At 32.3% G+C, this 12,094-nt stretch overlaps 1 protein-coding gene and 1 long non-coding RNA gene across 5 annotated transcripts in view; both read left to right on the top strand.

Annotated features, from left to right (window-relative positions):
- Nucleotides 1–6,997: 6,997 nt before the first annotated feature.
- The window catches only part of LOC112507670 (17.3 kDa class I heat shock protein-like), a 10,604-nt gene continuing 5,507 nt past the window's right edge, over nt 6,998–12,094 (top strand). The window contains exons 1-2 of one of the 3 annotated variants that reach the window (XM_025112331.1): nt 6,999–7,606; nt 11,731–12,085. In XM_025112331.1, the coding sequence (XP_024968099.1) occupies nt 7,085–7,606; nt 11,731–11,862 (654 nt within the window). In that variant the 5' untranslated portion in view covers nt 6,999–7,084 and the 3' untranslated portion in view covers nt 11,863–12,085. Of the gene's footprint in view, nt 7,607–11,730; nt 12,086–12,094 lie in introns of those variants that run through there. The other 2 variants (XM_025112332.1, XM_025112333.1) reach the window with 2 other exon arrangements.
- Nucleotides 11,876–12,094, top strand: part of LOC112507671 — a 2,478-nt gene continuing 2,259 nt past the window's right edge. For both annotated transcript variants that reach the window (XR_003068553.1, XR_003068552.1), the window contains exon 1: nt 11,876–11,906. This is a non-coding gene — a long non-coding RNA (uncharacterized LOC112507671). The remainder of the gene's footprint in view (nt 11,907–12,094) is intronic.

Here is a 12,094-nt window from a genome sequence, read left to right as displayed (position 1 = left end):
TGCATAAGAAATACTTGAACTGAAAATAAATACTTACTGATGCCCACAGAGGGCACACAATACAGTGGCGAGAATAAAAGCTGAACTACGAAAATTAAATTACAAACTGAAAATAAACTAGTTCTAATGCTACAAAGCTTTAAGAGGATGCTCCAAGGTGCTGGTGGAAAAGTTTGATTGAGTTGGATTGGAGATGGATTGATGCTTGAGAGAAGTCTTCAAATATATAGGGGGAAAGGTGGGACCCAAATACTCTTTGTCCAATGGGTAATGACCACCCATCACCACATGTCTTCTTCAATCTTGACCAAGTCACCTCCTATTGATAGGTTGCAAAAGGTGAAGGTACAACCAATAAATGTGATGGAAAAGCCATTACATCATGGTACAAATAGAACTCATCCAAGTCTCATCATCCCATAACTAGGTTCAATCTTCCATGCAACCAAGTAATTAGATTTGAACTTAGCATTAACTCCCAATAATATTCAAGAATATGAATATCATAATTTTGTTCAAATCCAACTAGATGCCAAATTTACCAACAATAAAGAGTTTTTTAGACAATAATTAAATTCTTAACCTTTCATCACCTCTTATCATATTTTGACCAAAAATATAGAATATGAGCAAAAATGGGTACCAAAGATACAATAAAATAGGGGTATCGAACAACAAATAACTCTCACAAAATGAGAGTTATCAGAGGCGTTCATCGGTTTAAATATAAATAGATTTAGGTGAATTGGGTGGAAGAACTGATCCAATCTAGTTTACATTGAATAACCGATCCAATTGATGATGAAATATCGAATCAAATTGGTCTCATCCATTAGATCGGATCGAATCAGATCTATAATATTTTGATCAAATTTTAACCAATTATTTATATATTTTCCTAATTTTTCTTTAAAACATTACATATAATTTTAAAATTCATAACATTAAAAACAATATTGTAAAATATTATATATATATATATATATATATATATAGGGGCTCATTCAAGGAAGAACTGATTAGTTTGTGCTAACCGTGAGATTCAATCTCAACCACAAATCAATGGTTAAATTAGAAAATTAATAATTTTGGTAATTTTAAATTAAAATATTAATTAAGGGCATTTTAGTTATTCTAGATTTTCCTCTCTCCTCGCTCCTCTCAACTCTTTCCGTCAAACACCTTCTCTTTCCAACGAACATCATATCAACACATGATGCACGCTGTGATACGCTTCATAAAATAACAAAAAAACACAGTGCGATACACTTGGTAAAGAAAACATTACCTGATATATTGTGTTACACTTTGTAAAACAACAAAAATATATTGTGATACACTTCGTATAACGACAAAAATACTTTGTGATACACACTATAATACCATATATGGTTGATGAATACAACTGCGATACCACTTTGTTATCATTGCGATACCCAGTAAGTTTTAACAGTAAAGAATTATATATTTAATTTCTCATTGTAACTTTATAGAAACAAACTTCCATAATTTCTTTGATTAATAAGAAAACAATATCAATCTCTTTGATTGATAACCATTAAGAAAAATATTAATAAAATTACTAATACGCCCTTTTTTCTTAATTAAGGTAATACAATTAATATAATAAAATGATTGGCTCATATTAGACATCACAGTTACCACAAACTAATTAGTTCTCATTTGATTAGGCCTATATATATATATATTAGTTGGATGGTAGCTAGATGGGTAAATAAAGGTCACTATACTCGATCAATCCGTTTGATTATATTTTGTAACCCAAGAACCTACTAGATGGGTAAATAAAGGTCACTTTCTTGTATTTCATCTCCAAGTCCCAATTTTAACAAGATTTCATTCCAAGTACTTTGCCAATGGCAGCCTAAAGAACTAACGTTGAGAATTTCTTCACCCTGACTCGTACAACTCCAAGGAACATATGTAATACGCTGCTTACCATATTAGCTGATGTAAAGAAATCTGATTCGAATTATAACCTGTTGATTGTTTCATGGATTCAACTTTACAAGAATACTAATAAGTCGGTTATGACAACCAAATGCATATTTTCTTCAAAAAACACTTGAACAGGGTTCAGGAATCACATAATCAACGCCTAGAATCGACTGTGGATTCACCACGTCGAAACCGTGTTCTATCTTTTCATCATTATTGTGTTTGTGATTGAAGATCTAATATTATCAGCATATATTCAATAATAGCAACTTAAACTTCAGATGTGTGACATTGGACAATAATAATCAGCAAAGACAATTAAAAGAACAAATAGATCAGCTACAGAAGAACACAAGCCCGAAACAAGATCACAATGTGTCTATGTCCAAAGCAAAATCAATAAAAAACGAAGAAATTAAAATCTGGAGATTTCTGGTAGCAAATGCAACGCCAATGGTGGCTTTGGACTCCAAAAAGAACTCATTCCTCGCAAACCTAGACAAAATGTTGGTTTTCCTCACACCAGAGTCCCCAATCAACACGATCTTCATTTTAAACATAAAAAATCTAAAATATAATTAGAATAATCATTGATTTATGACAGAATATTTAATTATTATCCTTATAAAAAATTATATTATAAGATCAAAAATAAATTACTTTATTATTATCTAAATTAAGTTATAATAAAAAATTGAATTAAAGAAATTACACAAAAAAACATGAATTTTGAAATAGTTAATTTGATACTAATATTGATAAATATATTTTTTCCCGAAATTCTATAATATTTTCAATTTTATATTTTATTCAAAAATAAAAACGTTGTATCTTTCTCAAAACCACATAAATAACGTATTATAACATCTACATAGACGGAATAAAACAAAACATTAAGCTTGAGATATATATCGGTGTATTGCGCTCGTACCTTTTTAGTATATGTATATAATGATATAAAAAGATAAATAAAATATTATTTTATAATTTAATTTGTTTAAATTAAAAAAAATTAATTATATTAAATATGATTTCGTTTTCAACACCTATTACTAAAATTATTGGATCATGTAAGGAAAAACTAGTGATGGATCCAACACATGCCCATGGTTGCCTAGGGTTACCCTTTGGCACTCACAAAGTCCAAAAACAAACACTATATCAAGCTCAAAAACACCTATTACTAAATACTTATCCGAATAAATGTTTATCAAGTTATATTACCTTATAGGATGAATATTGTAAGGACCAAGAATCTTACCCGGTAAGAGGGAGACAAGGTCCGAGAGTCTTACCCGGTAAGTGAGGGCGACGACTCTTACCATAGTAAGTGCTTACTAGGTAAATTCTTGCATACAATACCGTTTTGGTGGACTAAAGTCTTACCTCGTGACTAAGAGGTAGTGTTGAATTTTATCGGTAAACACTTACTAGATAAGTGTTTCGTAAACGGCCTCTTATTTTATACATGCTCACCCTCTTTTCTATAATTTTGTTTATAATATCCACAAGTTTTAAACTAATGCAACCAATTGTTTGTGTTTATTTTTACAATGAATGTAGTATTTTTTATATATATATTTATTTTATTTTTAAAAGGGCAAAATTAATTAGAATTAAGTGAAATTTGTTTTAGGGGCCGTTATGAAATAAGTATTTATTAAGCATAAGTTACCCACTTGGTGAGCATGATAATTACTGAGAATCTTACTCAGTAAGATGCATACAATAACCAAGGTTCTTACATGACAAGTGAAGGAGAAGACTCTTACCCTGATTAGCATTTAGTGGATAAAGACACTTAAAAATAATTCATTTTGATAGCCAATAATGTTATCCGACAAGGTAAATGAAGGTAAGATAAATACTTACCCAGTAAATATTCGATAAACAACCCATTATTTTTGTTTCTGAAATAATGATAAGAAATAGTCGAATATTTCAATATCATAAATGTTTCAATATCATGATGCTACCAATCAAAATAAGTTTAAAAAAATAAAAATTAAACCTTCTATTTTCATAATTAAATATTTGATGTGATATTTAACAAAATTGTTTAGGTATGAGATAATTGTGCATTTTTGTCATGCAATTATTGGTATATATAAAGGGATGGAATAATAAAGATGTCAAATGGTAATTATAATATTGTATTATTTTATTCAAACAACTAATAAGTAACTATTTTTTTTATTAATCTGGATATCCAACTCGTTATGCAGTCTAATTAATTATAAGATGATCACTTGCTTTGCGGGTAGTCCGGAGTCATCGCATTTGAATCTTCTTGACCACAAGGTGATTATGTTATTTATTCCGTTATGTTAAAAAACAAGATTGTTTAGACATGACGGATAAAATTTCATTTTTTTTTTCAAAATTGATGCTTGTATCATAACAATAGGGATGTGCAAAATCCAATGATCCAAAATTCGAACCCAAACCCAAACCCTATTGAAACCAAGAAATATAGGTTTGTCTGCCATCCACACGAATAAATAGAGTTTGTTTATTCAACAATTTATGATTTTTAGTGGACCTCTATCAAATCTATTCATATCTAATGGAACACTATTGGATCAAATGACAAAGGCATCACCAAGCGAAACCGGTGGTTCTTGGTCACGAATAGCTAAAGAGAAAGTTCCACTCTCATGTAACGTCGAATTACTGTAGAAGAAAGAACTGCAAAATCAGATCCAATTTATCACTAAAATATTACTTGTCGAAGATCTTAGCATTACAATTTCATTTTTGTCTAAATTTCGGGGCAAATGGGCTTATAAATGCGGTATTTCATTAGTGACCCCTTTTTGGAGCGTTGGTTGATCTGAATCGCATATTTACGTATGTCAAAAGAAGTATAGGAAAATAAGGTATTTATGTAAAACCCAAATGTCTCGAAATCTGAAAATCCAAAAACCGACTTTTTCGGGGAAATTTTGGGTTCGGGTAGGGTTTGATTTTTGGCCATCCAACCCGTCTGAAAACTTGAAATATATATACATATATATATATATATATATATGTATATATGTATATATATGTATATATATATTAAATACTATATAAATATATATATATATATATTAAATACTATATAAATATACTTATTTATCTAATTATCTTTGGAAAATTCTAAAAATCTTAGTCGATCGTGTTTTTTTCTAATTTATAAACATGCTATCGATTTATCAATTCTCTAAATCGATTAAATTCATCGTCAAAATCGATTGGATATGATAGATATATTTTTTGCATTATAGCTAAACGCGAACCCGACCGTCCTCAACCCAAAACCCGACCAACCCAAACCTGAAGCAATCCAAAACCCCAAAAATTGGGGCTTAATTTCTATATCCGAAATCCAATCGAGTTTTTGATTTTCCCATCGGCTGATGCACACCCTGTGGGATATTCATTTAGCAAAATATGTCATAAGCAGCTTTCGCCGAAGAACTCTTATATCTGCAGTGCATTGTCTGTCGCATAATGGATCTCATTTTTCTAACCTTTCCCCCAAGTTGATGACTATTCATGACGATTACCTTGACACCAAAGAAGAGTTAGGCCTAGTGCTTTAACTTTGTCCTAGTTGATCCTAATTTTATTTTCGACTAACCCAACACCAACTATATTTCTTGTTGGAAGTACCCTTGATCCAATTGATAAGGAGTCGGCCCAAATAATTCGATGGTGTTAGTCGCTGACCCATACCGGTGGTCCTATTTATGGGGTCAAATCAGTACGCTCTGACAAAAAAAATTTGAATGTCCATTTCATCGATTCAATAAGATCATTCCAAATCTCATCAATCAGATCACTTTTAAAGAAATATGAGACATCTAAACAAGTAAAGAGATATATTCAGTGATAATAAAAAGAAAAGAAGTGAGCAGGGGCTGGATTGATGATAAATAGAATCCTGGGTTGCAAATAGTGATTCGATTGATTACCAGAAGCAGAAGAAGTATGAGTAGCAAGTTATGAAATGGAATATTTGGGTATCAATTTGGTTTATCTTACACTGCTTTATGTTTTAATCTACTAGTTTCTTCATTATTTGTAACAGTTCTTTAGTTGGGGGTTAGAATCTTCCGACCGTGTACATATTTAGTTGGGGGTTAGAATCTTTAGTTGGGGGTTAGAATCTTTGCTCTTAGTGTAAATCGAATACATTTGTGAAGTCGTTTAAATATGTTGGATTTTGAATATATTAGATTTTAAACTGTCATACAATTTTTTTCATCGATAGACTACATTAGAACCATAACTATTATTTATTCAAATTGTATTGATATGTAAAGACCAAGTGTAACTTATATCATTATTAAATATTCTCTAATAAAACAAGTGAAACTTCAAAATCGTTAAAATTCACGGCTCACACCGCATTGCGCGGATACATGACTAGTAGGTATTTGAAGTATTATTTGACATACCAATATGGAACTTTGACTTGTTAGCAGACCGTCAATGTTTTATTTTTAGTTAGGAGCCGTTTACCCAATTGCTTATCCGGTAAACGCTTACCTATAGGAGTCAACACTATGATTTATTTTGATGCGTAAAATTTTAGTACATCAAAACATATCGAATGCAATAATTTACGGGGTAAATGCTTACTTGAGTAAGAGTCGTCATTCTCACTACTAAGTAAGACTCTCCATCATTTTCATGGCTCTTACCCGGTAATTTTTTTGGCCATTTTCATTTTATCCAATAAAAAAACTTATCCGATAAGCAATTATCAAGTAAGTATTCAGTAAACGGCCCCTTATTGATAGATTGTTATCTTTATTTCGTCATCTAGTAGCATAAAAAAATAATGATAAAATGATTAAAATATTGTTTGTATAATTTCTTATTTAAATTATGAAATACTAACAAATTATTATATTACTATCAAAGAGTATGTATGTGTAAACATGTACGGTTATGAATGTAAATACTAATACCACTAGATGATACCAGATCTTTCCACTTCCAGAAGGTGCTCAAGTGGTTACCGGAAAGAATGCAAAAGATCTTTCGAGAAAGTGCCTTAACTGGGTACCGGAAGAATGCTACCGATCTTTCCGGAACGTCCCTGAAATCTCCTCCATGAATACTATAAATACCGATGCTCCCACTATTCCTTCACCAAGGTTTAAGATTAAGGTTACATTACTTATATTCATCCATTTGCAGACAAAAGATGTCGATCATCCCGAGCTTCTTTGGTGGCCGACGAAACAGCATCTTCGACCCATTTGCCATGGATATCTGGGACCCGTTCAAAGACTTCCCCTTTCCAACTTCATCTGGATCTGATTCTTGGAGGGAAACCTCTGCTTTGGTGAACACTCGTGTGGATTGGAAGGAAACCCCTGAAGCACACGTTTTCAAGGCTGATCTTCCAGGGATCAAGAAGGAAGAAGTGAAGGTGGAGGTTGAAGACGACAGGATCTTGCAGATCAGCGGTGAGAGGAATGTTGAGAAGGAAGATAAGAATGATACATGGCACAGAGTGGAACGCAGTAGTGGGAAGTTCACGAGGAGGTTCAGGTTGCCAGAGAATGCGAAATTGGAGCAGGTGAAGGCTTCAATGGAGAATGGAGTGCTTACGATTACTGTACCAAAAGAGGAAGTGAAGAAACCTGATGTGAAATCGATTCAAATTTCTGGTTAGAATTTCTACTTCTTACGTGTGTCTTGTGTTTCGTACGTAATAAACGTAGGGTCGTGATGGGTTTGTCCCCAAATTGTTCGATGTAATGCTTGGGGTCATCTGTTTGATAACATCCAATGTAATGATTTGGTGTGTGAACTGTACCAAGCTTTGGTTATATAAATTTAACTTGTACACGTACACGTGGATCTTTATTTGTTGATTAGTCTTCTCTACCATTAAAAATGTTGATGCCTCGAAGTGCATCTAGAAGTCCTGGTGATCCTCATAGAAATCCATAAGTGAACCCAATTGCTTTTTGCAGAGTTTACATTCGATACATCATAATGAACCTAAACTGAGATTGGGGTTTGGGTTTTTTTCGAACACCAGGTTGTGGTGCTGGTAAGAATGCCTTGGTACCCTGGTGTTGGATCGTATCCTGATTTCTAGTTGTTGGGAGGCGTGGCCTCGCAACTCGCAAGCAAAGGGAATGCCCGAAAAGGCCTTGGCAAATGGCAAGTAAATCAAATCAACCGATCATCCAAAAACAATGCCTTGGTATTTTCTTGGTTCAATCCTACCCCCTTTCCAATTCTCAACTTGGAAATACCCCCTTGGTATTTCCAATTCTCAACTTCGTGAAGAAAAATAAGCTACCAAGATGAACTAAGAGTAATTATGGATTTAACAATTTGAGGATACCTACTTATAGTAAACGATTAAGGGGTCGTTTACATGTCCGGACAGGAGTATCGACCCGAATAAGTATTATCTGGGTAAGAGTGTTTATTAATGATACCCGAGTAAGTATTGTCCTGGTAAGAGTGTTTATTAACAATGAAGTGATCGATTTATAATTAAAGTGGCGGCGAGGTACATGAGGTAAACGTAGACAATAACGAGGAAGAGGTTTCCGATCGCGGTGGTGGTGCACGGTAGGAATCAGTACGTCTGTTCACATGCTTTCGATGATGATTTCATTAGGAAACGTTTGAAGCAGAATCTGCTTCTACAACCACCATCAACGCCGTCGGTGCATGGTAGGAATCCGTTTGTCTGTTCACATGCTTTCGATGATGATTTGATCAGGAAACGTATGGTTTGAAGCAGAATCTGTTTCTACAACCACCATCATCAATGCCGTCGGATACCGAAGGTGAAATGGTGGTTATAAAATGGATTAGATATCTCCTCGATCAAGTAAACGTTTTAGCCTGAGTCGTCCGGTTAAGTACTAATTAATATCTTTATAGATTTTTACCTTAAAAAACAAGGTTGTTTAGAACTGATAGGATAAAATTTCATCTATTCTTCTTGTTCTCAAAACTAATGCTTGTATCATAACATTAGGGATGTCCAAAATTTGGATGATCTGAAATTCGAATCCAAACCTGAACCCTATTAAAACCAAGAAATATAGGTCTGTTTGTTATCCACACCAGAATAAATGAGTTTGTTTCTTCAACAATTTCTGATTTTTACTGGACCTTTATCAAATTTGTTCCTATCTAGTGGGCTTCTATTAATTTTTTTTTTATCCAATGGAACACTATTAGATCAAATCACAAAGGCATCACCAAAGAATACTGGTGGTTTCTTGGTCACAATCAGCTAAAGTTAAAGTTCCATGCTCATGTCACGTTGAGGTAATGCAAAAGAAAAATCTGCACATTCTGATCCAATTTGTCACTAAATACCACCTGGTGGAAACCCAAAATTTTAGCATTACAGTACCATTTTTGTCTATTTCAGATTAAACAGCCTTTTAAATGCGTTATTTCATTAGTGTCCCTTTAGGGACCTCGTTAATATGAATTTTATATTTATGTATGTGAAAAGAAGTATAGGAAAATAAGATATTTATGTAAAATCTGAATGTCTTGAAATCCGATAACTGATTTTTTTGGAAAAAATTGGGTTCGGATAGAGTTTGATTTTTGGCCACCCGACCTGTTTGAAAACCCGAAATATAAATGTACATGTATATTTTAAGTACTATATAAATATACTTATTTATCTAACTAGAAGGGTACTCGTGCAATGCATCGGGACACATCTTGATTTTAAAGTTCCGTTTTATTCTTTATTTATGTCGATATAATACGGTTTTATGTGGTTTTGAGAGAACGATAACGTTTTTATTTTTGAATAAAATATTATAACATTTTGAAAAACCTATATTGATATTAGTATCAAATTAAGCATTCTGTTAGAACTAAATGATTATTTTAATTATATTTTAGAATTTTTTATATTTAAAATAAAATGTTTATCGTGTATTTGAATATGTTTATTTGCAGTTAGTTACATAAATTTAAACATGAAGTTTAATAAGTTGTACATACATATAATTTACTTATAATCTTGAATTTTAAGTAATATGTATCAATAAACAGTATTTCGTGCATGAAAGGTTGTTTTTAAAAGTTTTTATTAAATGTTTTATAATATAGTATAGATTATCTTCTAAAAATTTTAGTCGGTCGTGTTTTTTTTTTCTAATCTATAAACATACTATAGATTTATCATTCTCTAAATTGATTGAATTCATCGTCAAAATCGATTGGATGTATGTGTTTTCCATTATAACTAAACTCGAATCCGACCGACCTCAACCCGAAACTCGACCAACCCAAAGTAATCCGAAAACCTAAAAGTCGGGGCTTGATTTCGAAATCCGATCGAGTTTTTGATTTTCCCGCCCGAACCCCCCGGCCTACCCGATCCACACCCTATGAGAGATCATTTAGCAAAATATAGCATAAGCAAAAAACTTATATCTACAATGTATTGTCTGCCGCATATGGGTCCCATTCTTCTATATTCCCCGAGGTCGATGACTTATTCATGGCGATTACCTTGACACCAAAGAAGAATTCGACCCAAGGCTTTAATTTTGTCCTAGTTGATCCTGATTTGATTTTCGGCTAATTCAACACCAATTATATTTCGTGTTGGAAATACCCTTGATCCCTTTGATAAAGAGTAGGTTCAAATAATTCGATGGGGGTAGTCGCTGACTCATACCGGTGGTCCCGCCTATGGGGTCAAAAGAATACGTTCTAAGAAGAAATATTTGAACATCAATCTCATCGATCTTATAAGTATCATGCCAAATCCCATCAATCGAATCAATTTTCAAGAAATACAAGAGATCTAAACAATACAAGTAAGGGATCTATTATGTGATTAAAAAAAACCGTGAACGAGTACCGGAGTGATGATAATAAAATAACTAAAAAATATTATCTTTTATGTTGTTTCTATAATTTCTTATTTGAATTATGAAATACTAACAAATCACTATTATTATCAATACTATTTTATAAAGCAAATTTAATAAAAGTTTTAAAAGTCTTGATATACTAAATGATGAAGATACCCTTTATTTTACTTTTTTATCATCTCCTCTTCTCACATATATTCACATTTATACATACACTCACTCTCTCACGACCGATTTTTTTTAAATTATAATTTTAAATTTACATTTTATACCTCTATAATTAGTTATTAATTTATTTTACGTTCTTTACTTTTAAATATTTCATTTTAAATCTTTATCAAATTAATATACATAATCGTATATCAATTAAAACATATTTAAAAAATACATTTCTATTTTAACAAGTTACACCATTACAATAGTCTCATTAATACCTTCGAAATGAGTTCAATATTGAATAATTTTTTATTTAGTTATATTATTATATATTATATATATTGTGAAAAAATATTCTTAATATTTACGATTTATACTTTTATAGTTATCTATACTACATTAATAAGCATTTAGACCTATATCTTAAGTACAAGTTTTAAAGCTTAGAGTACCATCATTTTATGCAACAAATTTAAAAAACTCTTAATTACAAATTATTATGCATAATGTACAAGTTGTTTATGCAATRGTTTTCAAACACCAAAAATTACCCATTTTGGGCCGGTTTCTTCTTCCGGTTTCCTTCTTTTCTTTCTCCTACCTCTGCGCCCACCAAGACCAAAAAATTTCTTTTCTTATGTATCATTTGTCTGCGACCAACAACATTTTGGGTTAGAAAGCAGAGGGTATTTCTTCTTCACAGACCTCATTTTGCATAACAATGGTGGTGTAGATGTTTCATTTCACTGCCTCCAAGCCCAACGACCGGCTCTCTCTATCGCACGCCGATTCAGTCTCCAAGATTTCCCCAAGCAGCAGACAATTCCTTTTTCCTAAGCAACAATTCAGGCATTCATACTCTTGAGATGCAAGTTTTATTTGTGGTTATCACTCGAAGACATAAATCAGGTATACCATCGATTTAGGTTTGATTTTGTTCCCCTCGCTTCTCTGTTTGATTTCATATCAATTCATATTGTCCAACACAAATCAGGTATGCCATTGATTTAGGTTTGATTTGATTCCTCTCGCTTCTTTGTTTGATTTTGCTCCTCTTGCTGTTGATTTGATTTAGGTTTGATTTGATTCCTCTCGCT

This window comes from Cynara cardunculus, assembly GCF_001531365.2.
Source record: "Cynara cardunculus var. scolymus isolate 2C chromosome LG 2, CcrdV1, whole genome shotgun sequence".
Taxonomy (NCBI): domain Eukaryota; kingdom Viridiplantae; phylum Streptophyta; class Magnoliopsida; order Asterales; family Asteraceae; genus Cynara; species Cynara cardunculus.
This window is presented reverse-complemented; position numbering and strand designations above follow the sequence as displayed.